Genomic DNA, 25664 nt, shown 5'->3' with positions numbered 1-25664 from the left:
CACGTATTACCATCAACTGCTTGCCGTTTTTAGATCTCTGGAACACTTAGAAATGATTAAGGTTAGGTTTTAGCTTCCTTGTTGTGCCTAGAGTGCATGGGGTGGAACGTTTAGGGGAGGGAGGGAGGCGACCAGGACCAAATTTCAGCAATTATCTTTGCTAAGCAAGAATTGAGTTGGGTACCAGTCGCAGCAATGAAAACAGTGGTATAATTGGCTGGTAACCTATTTCTGCTGAGCAATATATTTCTTTGCTAAGGAAGTTTTTATGCCTACATGCTCTATGAATTTTGGCCCATAGAAGGGGTGAAACGTCATGAAATAGAGTTGACCTGGATAGTACATGTATTGGGATATATTGGGATACAGTATGCGTTCAATTTCCAAAGTCATACTTTGGCATGTATATATTCTTGTCTATATTAGAAATACATATTCAATTTGATCAGATCATAGAATTGTCATTGTCGACTGCAGAGGGGATGGGGGTGGGAGAGTGTTTTTTTTCCCATATACAATATCAAAATCTGACTCTGGTACACGCAAAAACCTGTCTCATGGGGAGCCTGATGCATTTAAGCGTCGGCGTCTTGTGAGGTTTGTTTAACGGTAGCGTTGGTTGTGTAATCCACTGGATGAAAGACGCTGGCATTTCAGGATGGCGTAAGATGTAGTTCAAGGCCAGATAAAATTATGATTTATCAAGCTTGAGGGTAAAGTCGCCCCCCCCCCTCTATAAATATCTAAGAAATAGAATTTAGTCTAAATTTTAATTTCATAAACGAAAAACAGAACAAGAGTCAGGAAAGAAATTATAAATAACTTGAACAAATTAATAAATTCTGCTTCAGTAAAAGTTGATTTTTTTTAAAGGTCACTTTTTCTGTCCTTACTGTTCAAGAAAACATCTGGAAACAATTGTTAACTTGATTAATTCTGTTCAAACTGTGCTTCATCAAGGTTTAATCATTTTGACCTATAGATAATTAATACAATGCGTGGTACCCACCCCAAAAATGTGGAATTTTAAGCTTTTGTTCGGGGGATTATCTGAAAATTAATTTCCTAACCATCAAAAAATGAAAATAAGAAGAAATATTCAAAGTAATATGGCCACCTTCAATCAAAAACCAAAGCAGAGCCTTAAGGGGATGCGTGCGCCTCTTCCAAGACATATATGTTCACATTTTATTTGCCATTCACTTGACGTCCGTGCAATTGCCCATCCTTACTGCAGAAAGGCCCATCGTTGGGTGATTCCTATTTAATATGTAGTTGTTCAACTCATGCGGAAGAATGTCTCTCAGACAGCCACCAATTTTACCCATGTATTAAACAAAAATTAAATTCCCTTCTTTTATTTCCTTCTACCCTTTTATAGATTCTTGAGGCCAAACGTCAGGAGCGACGACAACGACAGGAAGCGTTGACAAAGAGAGGCAAAATTGACCTGGGTAATTTAAAGTAGCGCTGAATTATATTCTGACAATGATGATTAAATTGACCTTGTACATTATTTATTTTGAGGGGAGGTAAAAGGTGGAAGCAAATCGGTTATTAATACTCACTTGTTTTCAAGGGTTGACATGAGACTAGGAGTTTCGCAAAAGGTGTTCTCATTTTATGAAACCATGCAAAATGCCGCCATGTTTTTCATAGTTTCATAATGCTGCAATGTTTGTTTTTTTCACCCGAGTATTTCTTTTACTGGCGCCTTGGATTCTACACAAACCTATCTACCTTATCTATTTAAACTTGCACAAGTTCAATGTATGAAAACTATTCAAGTTCCCAAAACCATTGATTTCATTTGGGGTTTTTCAACTCCTTTTGATGTATTTTGTATATAAAAAAAAACAATTCCGCACAAATATATGACTTATTATTATGTATTGTATTCTTGCAAAAATGTCTAACCAAATCCTACTTTAGGGCTTTTTTTACAATTTGCCTTTTCTAATAGAGCAGGTTTTTTAAAGGTTTGTTTGTAAACAGTGACTTCATAACAAAAAACTGATAACATAAGTTTGTAAAACTTCTCTACAGTTTTCTCAAACTGAAATGCCGTGTTTTCCTGCAAGTCTAGTAGTGAAATCAAACCCTTTAAAACACACAAAAGTTAGAAAGATGTATCTGATAGATCTATCTTAATTATTTACTTGAACAGAATTATCTTCTAGTGGAGTTTTTAAGTTTTTTAAATTTAATTTCAATTGATAAAAAAAAATGTGGGATGCACTTTAAATAAAAACAATTTGTTTAATGTTATGTCATAATTATTTTTACAAATCTGGATTTTATTCCCTCCACAGAAAGTGAAAGAAAAGAAGCCCGAACAAAGCGTCGCGCAGAACGAAAGCTCGCAGCCAAACTGCAACAAACGTCTCTGGAACCCACCGAGGGTAAACAAGGGAGCACTGCAGCTCTGGGCAGCAGAAAGCGTAGCGTCTTACTGCAGCGAGGGGAAGCTCACGGCCGATTGTCTGTCGTGTCTAGTAGTGACGAGGAAGAAGAGGAGAATGGGGATAGGTCAGTTTGATTATCAGACGCTCTTAGTCTTAGACTATATACAAACACCTTGAAGGTGGTAGGCGACTAGGTGATCCTTGTGGTTAAAGACAGTGGACACTATTGGTAATTGTCAAAATCCAGTCTTCTCACTTGGTGGATCTCAACATATGCATAAAATAACAAACCCGTGAAAATTTGAGCTGGATTGAACGTCAGAGTTGCGAGATAACTATGAAGAAAAAAAAACAGCCTTGTCACACAAAGTTGTGTGCTTTCAGATGCTTGATTTCGAGACCTTAAATTCTAAACTTGAGGTTTCAAAATCAAATTCGCTGAAAATTACTTCTTTCTCGAATACTTCATCACTTCAGAGGGAGCCGTTTCTTACAATGTTTTATACTATCCCCCTTTTCCCATTACTTGTTACCAAGTGAGGTTTTATGCTAATAATTATTTTGAGTAATTACCAATAGTGTCCACTGCCTTTAAAGGGTTTTGATACCTTTTGTGAATCAAGTTTTTGGTCATGACATGAATCCCGTCTCACTGTGAAGGAAGATGTATGTGATAGAAGTTTCAGCTTCATTAGTCATCAAGTTTTTTTAGAAAACAATGGAGACAATCACAGAGCGATGTTTTCAGGAGAGTCTCGTAAATACCAGTACTGGTAAAATAGGTTGTACATGCTAAAATAATACTGCTCCTGGGAGGAAAATGATTTCCATAACCTTCATTATCTCAGTAAGTAATATTTAAAGGGAAGCTTAACCACCATTATCTTCAAACTGTGTAAGTGAAATGTAAATCTGTGGACATTGTATTTTGTGTCTTACAAACAGTACCCAAACTCTTTAAACCTCTTGGAGGCATGTTATCCTTAAAGACATGGGAACTAAACTTTAGTCCTGGATGAGATAGAGGGGGTACTTAACATACTTATTTCTTGTCTTAAAGAGTTTGGGTATAACTTTTTTTTTTTACGGCATAAAACACAAATGTCAACAGATTACTTAAACTTACTAGGTTTAAAAACAACGATGGTAGAAAGTTTCCCTTACATTATTAACTGGAGGTGCTACAGTTTTTGAGAAACGAGTAAAAGAATTTCATGAAAGTCATTTTCTCCTCAGTGAGACAAAAATTATTTTACCATGTGCAACGTATTAACCCTTTGCGTACTACGGGCGCAAATTTGCGCCCGCAACGTTGATTCCCTCACTGCTGTGGGCACATATTTGCGCCCAACACAACGTGCTATTTGTTTGCACACAATCAAGCTTTCTTTTGACCCCTGACATCCATCCGGGTACTTTTCTATACACTTCGATACACAGAGGACATGTTACGAACGAATACGCGACAATTTTTCATGAAAAAATCTTGTATTTTCCGAGTTTTTCGGCAGCTTTCCTATGCAAGGAGGGAAACAGGGTAGAACATGGTGTTGGGGACATTTTTCGCCGTGCTTTGGAAGTGTGTATTTAATAAATTATGTACCCGAATTCAATTCTGTTTGAACTAACTGGTTGTCCGTATTATACTCTACATTTAGCTTATTTTGCATTTTGCTATAAAATAATTCCTTCACACAGAAAAATGCTTTCGAGTACAGATGTGTGTAATTTTAATGATTGTGCAAAAAGATTCCAGGGGGCAGGGAATAGTGTGTGTAATGAATGGTAGCATGCAAAGGGTTAAACGCGACTCTTCTATTGACATTGCTCTTTGACTTTCGTTGTTTTTTCTCAAAAACTGAAGACTAGTGAAGCTGACCTTCTCAAACTTCCATCTGCTTTACGTTTCGGTCAGTGTGCTCTGACCGCTTCTGCAAAATCAGAAGCGGTCACTGGCTTAAAGTTTAGTCGGAGTTGTCAAATTCTACTAATGACACTGTGTAATACAGCTGTAACTATAGTCACAGATGAATTTTGTGTCCTTACAGGTTCATGGAGGAAGATGGTGAGCCACTTATTTATCAACAAGACCTTCAGAAGATCTTTGGTTCAAAGCAAGCTGCCTACTTCTTGAGACCGAGGTTTGAACCAGAACAGAAGAAAGTGATTCCAGTTCCTCAGTCACTTCAAAAACAAGGAGGTACAGATAAACACTAAATTAATCAAGATGATGGAGGCTCGAAATGTTAGAAACATGTATACTGATATTTGTTATGCCTTGAGTTTTTTCTGCACCTGCTAGTTTGCACCACAACCAATGTGCAAGTATACTCCAGAGGAGCTTTCTGCACAGTATAGACGATGTGACCTATGTTTACATTCAAACCGCCCTCTGTTGACAAAACACTATATACGTCATGTTTCGCCGGGCACTGAGTTGCGTAGTCATAGTAAGATTGCGTACACGAATCATGTTATGGTTTTCGTGTGACGTCAGAGGTCACATCGTCTATAGTAAGATGATAATAAAAATACAAAAATACATTGAGATAAAATTAAAAACTAGACCACCAGCCATAGTCCCCCTTTTTATTTTTACTTTTGTACATGGGGCCAATAACTCAACATCGAACAAGTTCGACAGTCTTTTAAAAAAAATACTTGCGCCATATTAATGTATCGTATTATTACTATTACTTGTGTGCAGGTCGTGCAGGCGTGAATGCCCTTTGGGGTACCTTAAGAGATGACTCGACGGTGAAGCTTCAGAAAGCTGATTCTAAGATCCCCCAGGAGCTCAAGGCAGCCTATGGTGCCTTCGTCAGAGAGTGTCTGACACATAATAAGACAGTCGCTAAGAGAAGCTTCTACAGCGAGGAAGGGGTAAGATTAAATGATGGGTTTTGAAAGATAAGGCAAACAGAATTGTATAACTAGTTTCTCCTCAACTCATTTTTAACAGTTGATGAGTGATATTTCTCATTATTTTTCCACCCTGATTTTCAGATATTTTTGGTTGTTTTTCTTGGGCTTCAAAATTATCTTTAGACTGTAGATAGCTTATTTGTTAATGAGTTACATGTAGTTAATTGTTGAACTGAAGGTGCTGTTCTGCATGGAGACTGCTTTGGCTTTTATTTGAGGTGTCTCATAACCTTCAGATCTCCTGATATTAAGAACCTTATTTCCACTTGTTCATACACCATCTTTATGGGCAACTCTGGTTTTAGCTTTGTACTGAATCAAGTTTTTTCATTTTTCTATGCAACCAAGTGGTTCCTCGTTCAGTTCTGTAGACTGTGTGACTTCAAGTTGGAACAATTTATGGATGACTTCATGTTGTCTTTGTATAGATTCCACTGCAATGTGAAATTAGGTTGATTATAAACAAGTATTGTCGGCTGAATATTATTGTACCACTTTAAAATTTTAAAGCCTTTGTTTTGTTGTACTTTTAAAAAAATATTGAAGTTTAAAAAATAAAATCTTGTGTTCTTGACGTCCAGATTCCAGATGGAGAGAAGCTTCAAGATGGTAGTTACCACCAACGAGTCAAAGACGTCCAGAAGAAAGTAGAGCTGATGTATCGAGCAGCAATGACCAACGAAGACAAAGCAGCCGTTTTACTCTTCAATAATCCGATACCAGACTATAATAATCTGAAGGGAACAGAGGGACCGCTTCGATATCATCCTTCTTGGATTGATGAGGTAAACATGTTATAAGATTTTGTTTTCATTACACAGCCTTTCCTTCAGCTTTTATCAAGAGTTTTCAATGCCTCTTTTTCATGTGCGCTGGTCCTTTACATTGTTTTGTTTTTTAAATAATAATCTGCATGAATTTGTTGTATATTCAGACAGTTTTTAAGACCTCCTTACCGTTAATTATTAAAAAATTAGAAACTCAACTAAATAACTGATTATACCTTTCTGAATAGGATGACTCTGATGAAGACGAACCTACTTACAAAAAGTGGCTTCGAGAGGTTCCCTCCCCCTGGCCCCAGCAGCTTCCTCCTTTAGAGACCCTTCCAGCTACCCCCAGCAGACCTCAACGAGACGGTGACAACGACGCTAATGACGATGACGACTCCATGAGCTGGGATTCACTTCCTGACATCCCTAAAGATGATCAACCCAAGGCTGCCAAAGAGAAAGCCAAACCTCTGTCGTTTCTTACAGAGGAGGCGGCCACTGTCCCAGGACAGTTCCGCAAGAGGTATGAGCAGAAGCGGGATGCTACTGGGAGGTTCATACCTGGGAAGGAGGTGATGACAAGGGCATCTCTTGGAGATGATGAGCCGGAGACTAAACAAGGTAAATGATTTGCCGTGTTAACCTATCTCTAATACTTCATCAAATGGTGGTATCATGGTTTACTGGATCTATCAGTATTCACTTCCAAAATACTTTGCCAATTTGGCACCATTTGTTATGGGAGACATTGAAACGCTAAGTGGCAGGAGACAGACTTACCAGTTGACTTTCCATTGTTTACAATGTTCCGAGTGTGCCCACATTACTAAGAACAATGGTTTTTACCTGGTTAGTCTGCTGCCACGTAGTGTCCGAGAAGTTCTCCTTTGGCTTCTTTTTCCCCGCTCTTTTTTTAATACCTACCTTTTCCCTCTCTCTTGTATACATGTAGATGGATTAATGTTTGTGTTTGTCAATGCTTCTGCTTTCTAAAGCTAAGGCCATCTTCTTGGTGTATAAATATGTGTATATTGGTTTAAAATTGTTGAAGGTTTGAAAGAGCAGTGCTGTAACATTCCAATAATTGTATTAAGTTTGATTTTAATAAGTATTGGATTCTCGGTTTTTACGAAAAGAAATATTTATTAAATGTATGTACCCATGACTATTTCGATATAAGTAACAAATTAAAAGCTTGTAAACAGCATAATTTAAATGTTAAAATCTTCATTGATTGCTTGATTGATTTATTTATTTATTTAAATATTTGTTTTATTATTATTTGTTTGTTTATGGGGAGGGTGTATTGTTAACAAATGGTATCCGTGCAACTTTGAGAAAATAAATCATCATTCATATTACTACCATCCAGAACATCAATCCAATATTTGTTATTCTTTCTCAACTTCCAGCTCTAAGTCTGCGGAAGACTCGTTCAAGTACAGCCCCTACAGTCTCATCCTCCCTAACATCTCAACCAAGGAGTGACGGACGGCAACGCTCGGAGCGTAAAGCCCAGACAGCTAGGAAGGACTGGCAGCCACTAAGTCTAACTGCCTTAGAAGACTACAAGCCGGCTGTTCACATGGTGGGGGGAGGAGACTTTGCGCAGGGCCAGGAATTTATGTGGAAGCCGATTGTTGCTACGGATACTGCTGGGAAGCTGTAATGCAGGCCTGATACGAAGGCAACGAAGCTGATTGCCTCCATGCCCCTGGTCATTGCCTTGGTGCCCTTAGAAGGCTACAAGTCGGCTGTTCACATGGTTGGGGAGGAGAGTTTGCACAGGGCCAGGCATTCATGTGGAAGCCGATTGTAGCTACGGATACTGCTGGGAAGCCGTGACGCAGGCCTGATACTTCACAAAGGCATCAGCGTCGAATGCCTCCATCCCATTCCCCCTGGGCCCAATGTCATGGCTCTGCTTACCGTAAGCACGGAATCGGTGCTTATGGAAGCAGGGAATTCTGTGCTTACGGCAAACATATTTCACGGCTTCTGCGCATGCATACTTCACGTTACTAGGCATTCTGCACTTACAAGGCTAGCGCAGAAATTCAAAGCTTGCACGTAAGCGGGGAATCATGGTCTAAGCGCAGAATTCGGCGGTAAGCAGAGCTATGAAATAGAGCCCTGGTCATTGCCTTGGTGCCCTTGAAATGCTCCAATTTTTTTTATAGATTTTCCAGGAACATTTTTATCACGAAGAAAATGCATTGGTGCCCTTTCACACACAGCGCAGCCAACTCACCAACAGCGCCTGCATCGCCCATAACAAGAAATATCTTGCATCAAGACTAGCGCGGAGTCTCCGTTCACAACCGGTTATAAACAACGGTTTAAACACCCCCACGTGACGCGCTCTCCACCAATAGGAATAGCGAAATTGTCTGAGGAATTTATGAATTCAAATTCATAATCAACAGCAAACATTAAAATTGTTAAAACAGCACAGTTAAAAAAAAGTTATCATGCCTGCGTGATTTATTATTTAATATAATATGCAAACCGTTTTCTTTCATCTCAGCTATTATTTGATTTGTAAAAATGTCAATATTTGTATTTGGTGCTTTTGTATAATTTACCAGCAATTTATTTTTCTAATAAATTCATTGCAAGATATTTTTTCCTAATGAATTCCTAATGAACCATTTAGTAACTTTTAAAAAGTTGCACATCTCTGAAACCATGTATCTTATATCATTACAAAAAGCAGATATCATTGAGTTTGATTTTGCGCATATATTTGAGTGAATAATGGGTAAACAGGTAAAAACTTTGGTAGTTTGTTAACCAAAAACAGCCCCAATATTGTACATGGTTTGGTTTATTTATTTGTTTGTTTTTTTTTTAGTTTAGATTTTATTGTTTTCTGGTTTTCCAGTAAGGTAACAAAAAATTGTAACCTGTGGGATCACTAGTTTTACAAAAGAGCCACAGAGCCTGGACTTCCCGAAGGCAACAAAATACTAGTATGGTCATTTCAAGTGATGTCACAAAGAGTATTTTTTAACGCCGGTAATTTTTTTCACTCGATGTCTTTTTTTAAACAATTCTTTAAACAATTTGTCACTTGTACATTTATGACAGCAGCTGGTGGTGGTAATTTCATGAGTTATTAATAATTACTTTTAGATACTGATGAGCTAATTTGTATTTTTATACCTTGAACCCGTCCATTACACTGCAACCTTTATACATTGTACATAGGTGACATGTGCAGAACCGATGGTAAATGATAAAAGTTATTTATTTCAAATAAAACAATGCTATTGTGTATTTCTTTCAACAATATACATGTATTACTTTTGTTTTCTCCACTTTAAACGGTGAAGAAGTTGTTGGTAATATTTCCGCTGCCTGTTTAAACACCTCACCTTGACTCAATTTTGCTGTGCAGATGTGCCATACAGGCCAACAAGAGAGACTTATAAAAACAAAAGCCCAGTTTTTGGTTTGTCTTTATCTTCTCTCAACATGTGCGTATGATATAATGGCATTCTCATTTGGTGTTCGATATGGGTGTCACCTCCCCCAACTGGATTGTTGGATATTACTTTTCCCCGTTATTTACAATAAAACTTCAATCACTAAATATAAGAAACAGGTTTGTTTGGAAGCGATGGCTTCAACAAGTTTATTGGAAGCAAGTCTTCAAATTAGAAATCAGCCTCGTCACTATTTCTCAGCGTTATGTAAAATGATGAAATAATTGGTCAATAGAGGGCTTTTTTCAGGGTTTGCGTTCAATGAATCATCAATGAGCTATCCTAAGGTTTTTACTGAAACCATGGTGCAACTAAAATAGACAACTGTAATCTGAAAAGATTGCTTCTTAACTTGGTTGTTGATAAACTTGTTACCAATTACTTCAAAAAAAGTTCGCAAAACTGTTGATATTTTCAACTGCGCACCAAACTTCATAAACTTCGTCTTTTTCTGAACAGTGGCGTGGCTATCATAAACCACCTATATGCCTATTTGGTAGAACATTACATTATCGCCCAAACATAAATTATAACAATCACACCAATATTGTATTTCTATATTTTTATTTGTAGTCATGGGTCTGATATTTCTTTATAACATGTTCATCGAGCATTACAAACATAAACATTTGGTTTTAAACAAAAATAAAATACTTGATACAAAATATAGCTTTAAAAAATAGGGGAAAAAACAGGTAAGCCAAAGCAGCCCTGGTGAAGATATCATTCTTTCCCCAATTTTCAAAGTAGGTTTTCTTTCCAAACTTATCTTGATAACCAAAGTTGAATTCGATGCTAAATGGCAAACAACACCAGTTAGTGGGACGCCTGCTATATCGACTCAAATGTCCGCCATTGGCTAGTAGGGCCTACAATGCTTAAAAGAGAGTTTTGTTTTACTTGGATGTCCTGATTTTTTCCAGTGAGCTAAGCCCGCAATATTAGTCACTATCACTGAAGTAGGAGTTCAGATAAAACAATGAAAGATTTTTTCTTGGAAGTACAATCGTTAACTTATTCAAGAAGTCTTCGTAGCAACTCCAACACTTTAGCTCTCTTTGACAGCGGCTCTTTGTCATCAGCATCTACCTCTCGTTCGCCTTCGGCAGCAGACCTAGTTTTCACGTCTGTAAAAGGGCAGAAGTTTCAAACAAAATGTCAGTAAATATTGATTGGGAACTCGCTGTGAGGATTTGGCTCAGAGTCGGCATAAAAGGTTCCATAAAGATCACACATTTCCAAAACAGATGGCCCCTTTTTAAAGTTATGTTCCTAGACACCCGAACATTGTAACCTTGACTTAATCTGTTAACTTGAATTCACCAAGGTGACCTAGACCTCTGACCTTTTCAACCTAAAACAACCACTACCTACCATTCCAAAGGGTAACCCAACCTTAGTTACAAGTCAAACTTAGAAAATAGTCTTGAAACATGATCTATTACTCACCAATGTGACCTTGATTTCTGACCTTTCACACCCAAACACTCCCATCTATCTTTCCCTCAAAGATGGCTATTCTAACTTGAGTTTCAGTCCAGAAACCATTGACCTGTAAGTCACCACTGTGACCATTACTTTTTCTCCCCTAAACTTTCAAACTGTCCTTTCCCTGAGGGTAACCCCTGACCCTTAAAGAAAATAAGGTTACTTACCATCGACACAGTCACGTCCTCCCCAGCCTGTGTAGCAGCTGCATGAGTAGCCATTGCGGCCTTCCTTGCAGTACCCGTGATTGTTACAGTTATTGGAGTCTCGCATGAGCATCCTACAAGAGCTGGAACGCTCTTCCAATTCATCGGCCTCTTCTAGCTCACGCTGGACTTTTAAAGCTGCAAGAGGATTAATAAATAACCAATTAGAAAATAACAGCAAAGTTATTTAAACCCTTCCTTAGCCCTGAATAAAAGGCATCACCGAGTCAAGTTCCTTTATGCCCGGAGCTGTCGAATTACTTAGCAATTATCCATAGACTTGGGTTCACCATCATGACCTTGATCTTTGACCATTTCACACACAAATCAATCCGAACCATCAATCCAACCTTTCCATCCCCCAAAGATTGCTCTTGTTCCGCCTGGAGTTTCTGTCCAGAAACCATTAATTTGTAACTCACCACTGTGACCTTGACTTTTGACTTTTAACCCCAAACTTTCAAACTGTCCTTTCCCTGAGGGTAACCCCTGACCCTTAAAGAGAATAAGGTTACTTACCATCGACACAGTCACGTCCTCCCCAGCCTGTGTAGCAGCTGCATGAGTAGCCATTGCGCCCTTCCTTGCAGTACCCGTGATTGTTACAGTTATTGGAGTCTCGCATGAGCATCCTACAAGAGCTGGAACGCTCTTCCAATTCATCGGCCTCTTCTAGCTCACGCTGGACTTTGAAAGCTGCAAGAGGGTTCGTAAATAACCAATTAGAAAACAATAGCAAAGCTGTTTAAACCCTAGCTTCTTAGTCCTGAATATAAGGCATCACCAAGCCAAGTTCCTTTATGCCCGGAGACAAACTTAGCAACTAATCTGTAGACTGGGGTTCACCATCATGACCTAGACCTCTGACCTTTTAACAAAACAACCACAACATTCGAAAAAGGTAACCCCGTCAACAAGTTACAAGTCAAAGTGTAGCTTTTATTGCAGTTAAAGTTCGAAAATTTGATCTATAACTCACCACAATGACCTTGAACTCTTACCCTTTCATACCATTAACAATCCCACCTTTCCATTCCCCAAAGATGGCACTTCTTCCGCCTGGAGTTTCTGTCCATAAACCATTAATCTGTAAGTCTCACCACTGTGACCTTGACTTTTGACACTCTCAACCCTAACTTTCAAACTGTCCTTTACCTGAGGGTAACCCATGACCCTGAAAGAGAATAAGGTTACTTACCATCCACACAGTCACGTCCTCCCCAGCCTGCGTAGCAGCTGCATGAGTAGCCATTGCGGCCTTCCTTGCAGTACCCGTGATTGTTACAGTTATTGGAGTCTCGCATGAGCATCCTACAAGAGCTGGAACGCTCTTCCAATTCATCGGCCTCTTCTAGCTCACGCTGGACTTTTAAAGCTGCAAGAGGGTTCATAAATAACCAATTAGAAAATAACAGGAAGGTTGATTCAACCCTTCCTTAGCCCTGAATAAAAGGCATCAGCAAGTCAAGTTCCTTTATGCCCAGAGACGGTCGAACTTGGCAATTAATCTGTAGACTTGGGTTCACCATCATGACCTTGATCTTTGACCATTTCACACACCAATCAATCCGAACCATCAATCCCACCTTTCCATTCCCCAAAGATGGAACTTCTTCCTCCTGGAGTTTCTGTCCATAAACCATTAACCTGTAACTCACCACTGTGACCTTGACTTTTGACTTTTTCACCCCAAACTTTCAAACTGTCCTTTTCCTGAGGATAACCTCTGACCCTAAAAGAGAACAAGGTTACTTACCATCGACACAGTCACGTCCTCCCCAGCCTGTGTAGCAACTGCATGAGTAGCCATTGCGGCCTTCCTTGCAGTACCCGTGATTGTTACAGTTATTGGAGTCTCGCATGAGCATCCTACAAGAGCTGGAGCGCTCTTCCAATTCATCGGCCTCTTCTAGCTCACGCTGAACTTTTAAAGCTGCAAGAGGGTTCATCAATTAGAAAATAACAGCAAAGTTGTTTAAACCCTAGCTTCTTAGCCCTGAATATAAGGCATCACCAAGCCAAGTTCCTTTATGCCCGGAGACGAACTTAGCAACTAATCTGTAGACTGGGGTTCACCATCATGACCTAGACCTCTGACCTTTTAACAAAACAACCACAACATTCGAAAAAGGTAACCCCATCAACAAGTTACAAGTCAAAGTGTAGCTTCTTACTGCGGTTAAAGTTCGAAAACTTGATCTATTAAAACTCACCACAATGACCTTGAACTCTTACCCTTTCATACCATTAACAATCCCACCTTTCCATTCCCCAAAGATGGCACTTCTTCCACCTGGAGTTTCTGTCCATGGATAAACCATTAATCTGTAAGTCTCACCACTGTGACCTTGACTTTTGACACTCTCAACCCTAACTTTCAAACTGTCCTTTCCCTGAGGGTAACCCCTGACCCTAAAAGAAAATGAGGTTACTTACCATCGACACTCTCAACCCTAACTTTCAAACTGTCCTTTCCCTGAGGGTAACCCCTGACCCTTAAAGAGAATAAGGTTACTTACTGGCTCATCAAGGAGTAAGGCATTTAGTTGTGACACGGACTAGAGATCTTGCATTCGTATTTTAATGTAATTCGAACTGTAAATAAACATACAGAAAAGAAATCCTTAATACATGTGATCCTTAATAAAAAATGAACTTGTCAGTAAGAAAGTGGTTCTTAAAACTCCTTAGTTTCTCATAATAATCCAGTAGATACTTGGGATACATATTAATCTTTCCTTAGTTCTGAGTAATGTCAATCAATAATAAACAATCCCTAATTTCTCATATCTGGTCTGAAACTAGCAAAAGCTGGGAAACTTCTTATCCGTTAATGTACTCAATCTGCATGTAAACAAGTTGCATGTCCCTTTAATTTCAACATGAAAACCAGTAAATTATGTCTGCTCTAATAAGGGCTTATATCATCGTAAGTCACAACTGAAAAGGTACTCACTTCTTTGGCAAGACTCTAGTAACACCAGGTGTCCATAATCTCTGAAGAAAAACACTGATAACTGCTGTTTTGATTACAAACTTTTCGGCTGAAAACTGTTACAGTAAAACATGGTCAAACATGGCTGAAAAAACCACATGTAAACAATAAACAACTACAGTCACTTGAGGGCGCTCTTCAACCTACAGTCACCATCTCACAGGTCACTGGCTCAGTGGAACATCCTCGCCCCGATGAGCGACTAGTCCTCATCATCATAACCTTCTGCCGGGTAGATCACTGCTATCTTTGTGATAGGCCTCTGGTATTCTCCGCTCTCAGTCTTCACCTTCACGTTCCTCACCTTGCCATCCAATCCAGGGAAGACCTCAAGAACCCTGCCGACACACCACTTGCCCCGGACAGGATTGGTATCTGACACAGTTACCACATCACCAACTCGTACGTTACGCCTTTCAGCTCTCCATTTCTTGCGTGGTACCAGGCAGGGTAGAACATCTCGGCTCCAGCGCTTCCAGAAAGAGTCGATAATCCTCTGAACAAACTCCACACGGTGTCTAGGATTTTTGGTCTCCTGGAATGGCCCCTGAGGAACATCAGTCGAAGCTCTTCCAAGTAGTATATCATTCGGACTCAGGTAGGAGCCATCATCTGGGTCATTTGGGATCCTTCCAATCGGGCGTTGGTTTACGAGGTTCGCAACTTCTAATAAAACTGTGTAAAGCTCAAACGGAGTCAGCACCTGAGCCCCAACAGCCCTTTTCAGCGCAGTCTTGCAGCTCTTGACTAATGCCTCTGCACACCCATTTTGATGTGGTGCTCTTGGTGTGATGAACTTCCATTCCATGCCTTTCTCTGCACCAAACTGTTTCAGCTCTTCGATGTTCCAACCTTGAATCATCTTTTGGAGTTCCCGTTGTGCTCCGACCAGTTGGGTTCCGTTATCACTAATCATCTGAGCTGGATAGCCTCGAATAGAAAAGAATCTGCGGAGCACTTGAATGTATTCCATAGTGGAACAGTCCACCGCTAGCTCTAGGTGCACTGCTCTGGTGTTCAGGCAAGTGAAGATCACTCCATAGTGTTTGGCTGTTTTGTTACGTCCAATCTTCACTTGGTAGGGTCCAAAGTAATCGCATGACGTGAAGTAGAATGGTGGTGTGTATGGTGCTAGGCGTTGCTTCGGTAAATCAGCCATGATCTGTGTCTCACGTTTATGCTCTGCCTCTCTGCAAACCACACAGCGGTATTTGATCGTCTTGGCTAGGTTGTGTGCCTTCAGGATCCAGTATCTTTGCCTTGTTTTTGCAACAGTGGTAGCAACACCAGTGTGGCCCTGTTGGTGAATACTACGCACAATCAGAATTGAAATGTGATGATCATTGGGAAGCAGTGCTGGGTGCTTTGAAGTGTAAGACATCGTAGACTCCTGCAGTCGGCCTCCAACCCTTAAGATTTCTGCATCATCTGTGAATGGACTCAATGACTTGAACTCTCCGTTGGCCCTGCGCTTGTGTAGATTTTTCTGTGCCTTGGTAATCCAGTAGTTGGCAGCATCTGTCAGCTCTTGGGGTGAGAGCGGACCCTGTTTAGACTCCTTGTTTACACAAGACTGCATCTTGGCTCGTATGTTCTGGACAAATCGACGAACGTAGGATGTGACCCTGATTAGCTTTCTCCAGCTAGAATACTTCTTGCAGTCAATGGCTTCCTGAGTTTCGGTGGTGATGAATACAGCTTGGGTCTTGTGTCGTTCCTTATCTACCTCCATCTGGTTTACCCTCTCTGCATCTTTTGGCCACCTTTCTTCTGGGAAGCGCAGGAATTCTGGACCATTTTTCCAACGCTGGGTCAATTGTTTCACAGGTATTCCACGAGAGACGTCATCTGCTACATTCAGCTCTCCTGGAACATGTCTCCACTGTGAGGGATCTGTTTGGCTCTGAATCTCGCTTACTCGGTTGGATACAAATGTTTTGAATCCTCTGGCTTGGCTTCGAATCCAAGATAGGGTAATCATACTGTCAGTCATAAACACTGCTTCCTCTACTGGTAGGCGCATTTCTTCCATGATGGCCTGGTACAGCCTTGTACCCATAACTGCTGCTTGCAACTCCAATCGTGGGATGGTGAGCCTCTTCAGGGGTGCTACTCTAGACTTGGCTGCAATGAATCTGACATCATAGGTGCCATCATTTATCTGCCATCGGATGTAGGCACAGGCTCCGAAAGCTTCCTCTGAAGCATCGCAGAAGATACACAGCAAGGGCACGCCAACAGCATTCGACGGAGTAAGACATCTTTCAAAACTGATCTCATTCAACTCTTTCATCTCTTCGAATAGTTGAATCCAACTGTCATGATCTGCCTTGGGTATTTCTTGGTCCCAGTCCAGACCCTGTTGCCATAGATGTTGCATTCCAATCTTGGTACGGATGAGAAAGGCTGCAGCGAATCCAATCGGGTCAAAGATTTGTGCAATCTGGCTCAGAATTTGACGCTTTGTTAACTTTCTCTGCATCAGTTCTCGATCATCGGTGGACAAATTCTTGTCCAAGTCCAAGTTGACCTTGTAGTGGAATTCGTCAGTTTTGCGGTTCCATACTGTCCCCAGTACTTTCTCATCAGTTGTGGTGTCCAGGAACTTCATTCTCTCCTCTTCCTTGTCAGTGGTATTGTTTTCTTCCAGAGCTTCATTAGATAGCCAGCCCTTTACTCGGAATCCCCCTTCAGCTAACACCTCATCTATCTCACTTGTCAGCTTCTTGGCCTCATTCACAGTGTGGACGGAATCGCATATGTCGTCCATGTAGGTGTTCTCCTTTAAGACTTGTGCTGCATTTGGAAATTGTTTCTCGGCAGCCTCAGCTGTTTTCTTCAGGGCGATCTGAGCCATGGCTGGAGCGGGCTTATCCCCGAACGTCAGAACTGTCTTGACGTAAGTATCAGGTGTACGGTCAGTATTCAGGTCTCTCCACAAGAAACGATGAACATGCTGATCACGTTTTGGAATCAGAATTTGGTGGTACATCTTTGAGATGTCTGCAATGACTGCCACTTCATTTTCACGGAACTTCATGATGACTCCAAATAAATTGTTAAGAAGGTCAGGCCCCTTGTACCAGTAGTCGTTCAGACATTGCCCGTGGTAGGTTGCTGAAGAATTGAAGACAATTCGGAGAGGTGTGCTTTTACTTTCTGGCCTCAAAACTCCATGATGAGAGATGTAGTGTACGGGACCTTTGTATGACTTCAGTTCAGCTTCAGACAGCTTCCGGGCAAACTTCTTTTCCACCATTTCCTTCATCTGGGCATCATAGGCTTCTGCATGACTTGTGTTTTTTGCAAGTCGGCGTTCTGTTGAATAGAGCCTCTTCTCTATCTGGATCTTGTTATCTGGTAACTGGTTTGGATCCCTTTTCCAAGGATAAGGGACGGTCCATCGGTTTCCATTTCGGGTACAGGATTCTTCTATTATTTTGGCTTCCTTTAGTTCTGCTGGGCTGAGCTTTTCTGGTTCACATGTGCAGGACTTCACGGCTACTCCCATAGCTTCAGTTTTCCAGAAATCTGTCATATCTACTGGTGTTGAGAACTTTACATGGAGAACTCGGCTTGTCTTGGTCTTGTTCCCAGGGCCGGTTCCAAAAATCACCCAACCAAGTGGTGATTGGCGGGCAATCAGATTCTGGGCTTCATGGGTTTCACCAGCATGTATGCTTGCATGATCAATGCCAATGAGTAGGTCTACTGGGCCGCTACCTCGACGGAGACTGCTTGGATGTAGTTTGAACAGTTTGGCCATTTCTGATAGGTCAACTTCAGCAACATCGTCGCTTATGCAGGGGATACCAATGGCAGTAACAGTGTAAGTTGGACCTTTGTACTTCGGACGAAGACGGACCTCATAGACTTTTGTTTGAAGCTCTTCTTCTTCTCCTCCCACTTTGGTGATGGTAGTAATTACATCCTTTCCTTTGAGCTTCAAGTTTTCGGCAAGGGACTTTCTGATCAATGTAATCTGTGCCCCGGAGTCAAGAAGGATATTTGCTGGTTGAGTAATCTGGGTTCCCATGATCTGCACTTGTAGGACTGGTAGCAATACCTCTGCTCGGGTTGTACTTACTGCAACACTGACTGAACCGGTGGCTTGCTGGGGAGTAAAATGCAGTAATTGATGGTGATAGTGTTTACATTGGAGTCCGTTCATCATCTCTGTGCATTGTCGTCTTCTCGAACAGGTAGACACGTTGTGGCCTTTTCCTGCCTTTTTGAGGCAGCTGAAGCAGACATGGTTCTCTTTAACCATCTTAAATCGGTTGGCTGGACTCATTCCCTTGAACTTGTCACACTGGTCTGTCCAGTGGCTGGAAGTGTGACAAACCCAGCACTTGTCACGGAAAGGCATTGATGTCGGGTCTTTCTGCTGAATCTGAATGTGATTGATGCTTGATCGGGGACTTTGACTCACACATCGTACTGGTGCCGTTGCTCTCATCCTCGATTTCATTTCCGATGACATCCAGTCTAGCAGTCCTTGTAGCGTCGCTATTTCTTTATCCCTTTCCAAGTGTCTGGACCACACCTTACGGTCGTCAGCGTTCATTTTCTGCTCAATGACTGCTAGCATATGATTGTTATCCATGTCGTTTCGGCGCCCCACCTCCTTTAATGTGTTATAGCTCCTTCTCACAAGATGAACTAACTCACAGAATCTGGCATCTTCCCCGTCTCGGAGTGGCTTGAACTTCATGATATCTTGGGTGACGGTGTCAGTAATGAATCGTGGATCACCATATATTGTGTCGAGATACTCCCAGGCTGCATCGTAATCGGACCCCATTCCCTTAATCAGCTCCAACGGCTTTCCTTGTAGGCATGTACGCAACAGAGTGATGGCATCCCTCTTACCATACCTCTTATCAACCATATGTTTGAAGTCATCTTTAAAGATGGCGTATTCTCTGACATCCCCTGTGTACTTGGGCATCTTTGGCTTTTCCATTTTAAACCCACAGAATTTGTCGACATCATGGACTGCTGTATTCACTTTCTTCTGCTCTTCTTTCTGATCACTTGCTTCATTTTTGCTGATATGGCTATCGGATTCTGTTATCTGCTTGGCACTGGAAGTTGTACTGGTTTGCTCTGCACTGGATATTTGCTCGGCACTTGAACTGGACTGGTCATCACTGGAACTCGTTTTCTCTGCACTGGCACTGGCTTCTTCCTTCGGGTTTGACTCTTTCTCTGTAGGTGTTGGAGTTAGATGATCTTTTGCCTCACACTGTAAAGCTATGAACATTTGTTGGCATTCTTCTAACCACTCCTCTTCGGTAGTAAATTCATCGTCATCCAATATCTGCTCGGTATAAGCCTCATGCTTTTGAACTAGACTGTCATACACCAGTTCAAACTTTTCAAGCTCACTTGAAACTTCATCGGTTGCCCTGTTGCCTTCGATCATCAAGCGTAGGGCTTTTCCCTGTCTTGTGAGTGCCGCCTTGGCATTCCTTCTTTTGACCTTTAACTCTTTTACTGTTGAGTCGGTCATTCTGATACAGGTGCAGTACTCCCTTCTGATCCCGGGTTAGCAGAATAGAATTCGAATGTTGTGGCTCATCAAGGAGTAAGGCATTTAGTTGTGACACGGACTAGAGATCTTGCATTCGTATTTTAATGTAATTCGAACTGTAAATAAACATACAGAAAAGAAATCCTTAATACATGTGATCCTTAATAAAAAATGAACTTGTCAGTAAGAAAGTGGTTCTTAAAACTCCTTAGTTTCTCATAATAATCCAGTAGATACTTGGGATACATATTAATCTTTCCTTAGTTCTGAGTAATGTCAATCAATAATAAACAATCCCTAATTTCTCATATCTGGTCTGAAACTAGCAAAAGCTGGGAAACTTCTTATCCGTTAATGTACTCAATCTGCATGTAAACAAGTTGCATGTCCCTTTAATTTCAACATGAAAACCAGTAAATTATGTCTGCTCTAATAAGGGCTTATATCATCGTAAGTCACAACTGAAAAGGTACTCACTTCTTTGGCAAGACTCTAGTAACACCAGGTGTCCATAATCTCTGAAGAAAAACACTGATAACTGCTGTTTTGATTACAAACTTTTCGGCTGAAAACTGTTACAGTAAAACATGGTCAAACATGGCTGAAAAAACCACATGTAAACAATAAACAACTACAGTCACTTGAGGGCGCTCTTCAACCTACAGTCACCATCTCACAGGTCACTGGCTCAGTGGAACACTTACCATCGACACAGTCACGTCCTCCCCAGCCTGTGTAGCAGCTGCATGAGTAGCCATTGCGCCCTTCCTTGCAGTACCCGTGATTGTTACAGTTATTGGAGTCTCGCATGAGCATCCTACAAGAGCTGGAGCGCTCTTCCAATTCATCGGCCTCTCTGAGCTCCAGTGCCCCGTCCTGCTGAGCTGGAAGAGGGTTTATAAACTATGATTAGCAAATCTACAGTAGGCCTACACTTTGCAAAACAGGACACGACGTTCGATTTGAAACTTTGCATGGTGGAAGTATAACTAAGACAGGTTTGCAGTGAAAACAGATCCCTTTTAGGTATAATTTTTTGTTGGTTCTGAAAAGAACTGACTGGTGGTTAATGCAGGCGCCTATGTATATCGTTTTTGAAAGGGCAAGGGCATTATATTTCCTGATGAAGGGCACCATTGAGGAAATTGTAAATAGTACTTGCACATGTAAAGGGCACCAAGGCAATTACCAGGGGGACATTGAGTCAATCGTCTTCGTTGCCTCCGTGAAGTATCAGGCCTGTCAACGTTTCAATCAGTATGATCTGATCGTCTTCATGACAAATGCTACTTTATTCACATGGTGTTACCGGAAACCTTGTCTTCAAGAGGACAGATATTTCACAACAAGCAACGGTTTATAATCTCTAGGAGCTCTTATAGCTTCCAGCTCATTATCTCTCAAACATATATAGTCCTGTGGTCATCGTTTCGTCCTCATCCACCCTGCCCCCTTTTTCAAGAACCTCTTTTCGGGGAGCCCAGCTTGTGCCTGAACATATTCAGACATGCAACTTATGAGCTAATCAGACCATGGAGGAATAAATTCTCCATGATCAGACACTGTACAAAGTTAAGTTCCCCTTTTTTTGCAATTAGAAAGTTAAATTTCCGCATACTGAAAAACACAAACAATTAAAGACTTCCACAATAAACGTAATTACCTGTAACCTGGATGACACAAAGCACGACTACAATGCCACAAATAGCAAGGGTCTTCATGTTTATCTGAAAACAATGGAGGGTGAAAAAAACATCAATAAGAAAGGTTGGGGTGATTTGAAGGCTCAATGAAGTAACACCCGACACTTTTGTTTATTGTTGTTAAAGTTACGCAGTTTGAGAAAGAGATCATTTCTCACTCACGAAGCATTTTATTATGCATGTGAAAGCTAACAAAGTAATGCAACAGTCGTTTTTTTCTCTCTCATTATTCTCTTGCATTCGATGACCAATTAGTTCCAAGTTTTCCTCCTATAATTTGATGGAATGAGCCCAAATTCTCCATGCATTATATATTATTTCGCTTGAATTTGATATTGTATGCCAAGCAATTTTAGGGACTTGAAAAAGGGAAGGTGTTATATTTAATGGGGACTTTACTTTGAAGCATGTTCTTCTTCTTTTGGCGGCGACTTTCTTTTCTCGGCGGCGCCTTTTTGCGGCGATACTTTAACAAAAAGGGACAAAAGGTCGACTGTGGATAATGTCCTCAGTTGGAAGTGTGTACAAAACTAAAAGGGGGAGTTGCCAACAAGTTGAAGCACAAACAAATGAGGGCGCCAAAATGCCGGTGTTTACAAAACTGTGTGGGTGGTTGTGCATTGTGCCACCCACTCTTTTTATATATGGGAATTAGTGCTACGTCGGAATTTCAATGGGGACCAGTCCCCACTTGAAAGTTTATGTTAATCTAGCGGCGTACCAAATAAAATGGGCCATCCAAGTTTCTTATTGCACCCGATCCCCGAATGCTGTCCGTATAGTATACTTCCTCGCCTTAGTAAGTGTATTTCCTACTTTGTTAAGTGATTACAAAGGGCGAGAAAAGCTTGTCTGTGGTTTTCTTGTGAGATGCTCTTTAAGCTTGGTAGGAACTGTAGATGGCCGAGGAGATGGTCGCATTACTTTACAGATAATAAGATTAGTCAAATCCTTACTCTATGGTCAAATCCAGGAAATGCGAAACAAGCTCTAAGTTTATTAGCTCGAGTTTGCAGTTTTCCTGACCACCGCCCCTTTTTTGGCCCGATGGTTTTTCAACCATTTTGAATGTTCATCAAGCCTTCTCACGTGATACCAAAGGGAGGGTTACTTTGTTAATTATTTCATGACCATTAAAACGTACTTGGTGAAGAACATAGAAGAACTGTTGATAGTTATAATAAAATATTGTTATAAAGGTCCCCTTTAGTGAAGAAGTGGTTAGAGAAAAAAAGTAATTATTCACCACCAATAAAAGTGAATCTAAAAGCTTCACAATTCTCAGCAAATGAGATGTTCATGCAACTATGGCCAGCAGAGCCCATATTATATTATTTCCACCATTTCTCAAAAACTACAGCACTTCAGCAAGCTTTCTATATATCATTATCTTCAAACGGTAATGTTAATCTGTGGACATTGTGGTCTGTGTTACAAAAAGTATCCAAAATTGACTTAAACCAAAGGAGGGGTGTGGCCAGATGCGCAATTTTAGCCGAAACGATAAACGGTGCGTTCTCAATTTAAAAGAACAGACAACTATTACATCCTTTGGTTGACACACTCTTGCTAAAATGATTTTAAAAATAAGTCGGGCGAGAGCCTGCTAGACTTTACAGAAAGAATGCATACGCAAAACCAAAAAAACTGTTAGTGCTGGAAAGCTTTCCGTATGGCGTCACCACTTTTCCACTAATTTTTTACACAAATTGATATCTCATTGAGGTAAATTGGATACAATATTATTTCATATCGAATGAAAAAGTGGTGCCGTGATGCGGAAACTTTTCCCTACTGTTCTTTATGTTGTCTAAACGTCATTAGAAAAATAGACTCACCTTTCTTGAATCGCAGTTCATTCAAGATAACTTACTGGCGTAGGAGACCTTCCTTCATACGTCTTAATATCTCAGAGCTTATGCATTGATTGGAGGCAGGCACAACCACCCTCTCCAAGCCTACTCAACTCATCCAAGCATTCCAACGTACAAAAGAAGCAACCAATAGCAATGTCCAAACATGATTGGGGCAGGCTCTCCGGTTCTACAATAAAGGTATCTTAACAGCTTCAGAAAGGTATCAAACAATGATTCAGGAATGCCGAGGACGAAATTATGGAGACAGGGAGCTTTATTCATATTGTTGTCAATTTGAGCACTAATAAAACAGCCCAAAGGGGGTTGTTACATCCTTGCTAGCAATGATCGTCAGCATTAGGCCCTATCTATTGTGAATTGGTTTTCTAGCTAAAATGATCGTCTTCGGCGCTCAATCTTTTGTAAAACTCGGTTCACGAAACCCTGTGATTGAGGTAAACCACTCACTGTCTTCTCTTGTAATTCTGACATGGTATTGTAAAAAGACCTCCGTGATGCAAACAAGCTACGAAATGTAGGTGTTTTTTTCATCCTGAGAACGATTAGCATAAAATCGATCAACTGGTTAATACTTGTTGAATGTACTAAACAAGTCAGTTTTTTTTAAAGAACCCTTATAATAAAGCTACGCCAGATATAAACCATGCATGTAATCAACGTTTACAAGAAGAGGGTTGTATACCTTGTACTTTCTTGGGCCTTTATGGCAGGCAGGCCTACTGGTCACATGGCGTATTCAACTAGGCCCATAGTGTTTGTGATAAATTAGAGAGTGTTATAACAGTTAAGTGTTATAAAGTAAAATGTTATAGAAAGTTACCAGAGTGTTATAATTAAACTGGAGTGTTATCAAAGAAACCTTTCTAGAGTTTTGTGGTACGTGCTCCTTTCTTGACAAACAAATCATTAAACAGGCCTGCCTGGAAATGAGAAAATTGCAGTTCTCTAAAATGTCAGCGTTGATGTTGTCTTCCAAGTGCATGCAGGCTCTGCAGGTCTTTTGTAAACATGTGACGTCACAGTAAATTTTAATTAATGGCAGCCTCTCCTGTAACATAATAAGGTATCTTTTAACAGCTTGAAAAGGTATAAACAGTGAATCAGGCATGCCGAACACGAAAGATGGGGGACGAAGCTTTGTTAATGCCACATGTGACGTCACGGTACTTGTCAGACCTTTGCAAGTGCAGTTATTGCATGAGGTGGAGGGGTCAGCGGCCTTACCTGCTGCATAACGCCACAATGTTTGTCTTTGAGCGGGAATCCAATCTTGCTGAAAGGGGCTCAAGTTAAAAGAATTCAAAGAGAAATTGCAAAAAGCCTTAAGTCAAACATCTTCGGTATTGCCGACAATAGGTGCACATTACAGCTTGCCTGAGCAGTCTAAACCCAGACCAAAATGGTGGTACCACAATCCTTCATCATCAGGCTAAGGACCCTTCTTACACTTACACTTACAATTTGATGGGAAATGGTAGGCTATGTCTTTAAATACCCCATAGTTTTCCAATGTCTATCTAGCTCGTTTTTGAAGGCATTTGTTGATTTTGCTCCAATCACATACTTTGGGAGTTTTCCATTGGGTTATTACTCTCTGCGAAAAGTAGTCAGATCTGCACTTTAGTGACTTGTCTAGTCTTGGTTTGAACAGCTTCAAACTGTGTCCTCTTGTATCTGTCTCACCTAGTTGGAAGAAGCGGCTTGCTTGTGTCCTTTCAAAACCTTTCAGAATTATGAACGTCTCAATTAGATCTCCTTCTGTTATAACCATGGAGGAATAATTAGACCGACACAAACACGGTACGGGAGAGGTGGGGGCTATTTACGTCACTGCTTCTCCTAGAACTACGATACGAGGTTCGTTCCGCTATCGTCTCTAATAAGTTAGCGGAGACGATAGTGGAACGTACCTCGAAGTTCTAGGAGTACGTTGCATGCTGCAGTCGATGCAGAGACGTGCCCCAGTATATTGAACAAAAACATGTTGGTGGAAAGAAAACACGCCTATGTCCCCACTGTTATCAATTTATCATCGATAACTCATTGAGCTTTCGAGTTTCCAAGTGGTGCAACCTGGGTTGTTTTGTGAGATATCTTTGTGAAGAACGTATGCACTTTGGTGTAACCAAAGATTATAGAGCGCCGCAACGCGCAAGATGAGAAACTCGGGCTGAAATGTGAAATCCCACTGGATGCCATTTCGGCAAGTAACTCTTTTGATACAACAATAGATCAGTGCAGACAATGACCATTCCTATCAATGGGAAA

At 40.8% G+C, this 25664-nt stretch overlaps 3 protein-coding genes across 8 annotated transcripts in view; 1 reads left to right on the top strand and 2 right to left on the bottom strand.

Annotated features, from left to right (window-relative positions):
• The window catches only part of LOC139934151 (uncharacterized), a 112336-nt gene extending 103004 nt beyond the window's left edge, over positions 1 to 9332 (top strand). For all 4 annotated transcript variants that reach the window (XM_071928449.1, XM_071928447.1, XM_071928450.1 and 1 more), the window contains 7 exons: positions 1382 to 1454; positions 2313 to 2529; positions 4454 to 4605; positions 5113 to 5288; positions 5912 to 6115; positions 6346 to 6724; positions 7516 to 9332. In XM_071928449.1, the coding sequence (XP_071784550.1) occupies positions 1382 to 1454; positions 2313 to 2529; positions 4454 to 4605; positions 5113 to 5288; positions 5912 to 6115; positions 6346 to 6724; positions 7516 to 7772 (1458 nt within the window). In that variant the 3' untranslated portion in view covers positions 7773 to 9332. The remainder of the gene's footprint in view (positions 1 to 1381; positions 1455 to 2312; positions 2530 to 4453; positions 4606 to 5112; positions 5289 to 5911; positions 6116 to 6345; positions 6725 to 7515) is intronic.
• Positions 9333 to 10138: 806 nt separating this feature from the next.
• Positions 10139 to 23478, bottom strand: LOC139934152 (fibropellin-2-like). Of its 2 annotated transcripts, XM_071928452.1 has the most exons (8): positions 23358 to 23477; positions 21480 to 21543; positions 20521 to 20700; positions 13042 to 13218; positions 12484 to 12660; positions 11805 to 11981; positions 11247 to 11423; positions 10139 to 10718 (listed from the first exon to the last, which is right to left on the bottom strand). In XM_071928452.1, the coding sequence occupies exons 1-8, from the start codon at positions 23376 to 23378 to the stop codon at positions 10606 to 10608; spliced, it is 1086 nt and encodes a 361-aa protein (XP_071784553.1). In that variant the 5' UTR covers positions 23379 to 23477; the 3' UTR covers positions 10139 to 10605. The 2 variants fall into 2 exon arrangements, with proteins under 2 accessions (XP_071784553.1, XP_071784554.1); XM_071928453.1 differs by lacking the exon at positions 11805 to 11981 and having other exon boundaries at positions 23358 to 23478.
• LOC139934150 (uncharacterized) lies at positions 13228 to 20480 on the bottom strand. 2 transcript variants are annotated; one of them, XR_011785698.1, is made up of 3 exons: positions 20294 to 20480; positions 14242 to 19932; positions 13228 to 13880 (listed from the first exon to the last, which is right to left on the bottom strand). XR_011785698.1 is itself a non-coding variant. In XM_071928446.1 (2 exons), exon 2 carries the CDS (start codon positions 19793 to 19795, stop codon positions 14483 to 14485), a length of 5313 nt encoding a protein of 1770 aa, XP_071784547.1. In that variant the 5' UTR covers positions 19796 to 19932; positions 20294 to 20480; the 3' UTR covers positions 13887 to 14482. The 2 variants fall into 2 exon arrangements, 1 of the variants encoding a protein (XP_071784547.1); XM_071928446.1 differs by lacking the exon at positions 13228 to 13880 and having other exon boundaries at positions 13887 to 19932.
• Positions 23479 to 25664: the final 2186 nt, after the last annotated feature.

The sequence above is a fragment of the Asterias amurensis genome, chromosome 2, assembly GCF_032118995.1.
Source record: "Asterias amurensis chromosome 2, ASM3211899v1".
Taxonomy (NCBI): Eukaryota; Metazoa; Echinodermata; class Asteroidea; order Forcipulatida; family Asteriidae; genus Asterias; species Asterias amurensis.
Note: the sequence above shows the minus strand (reverse complement) of the source record. Positions and strands in the feature narration are given on the sequence as shown.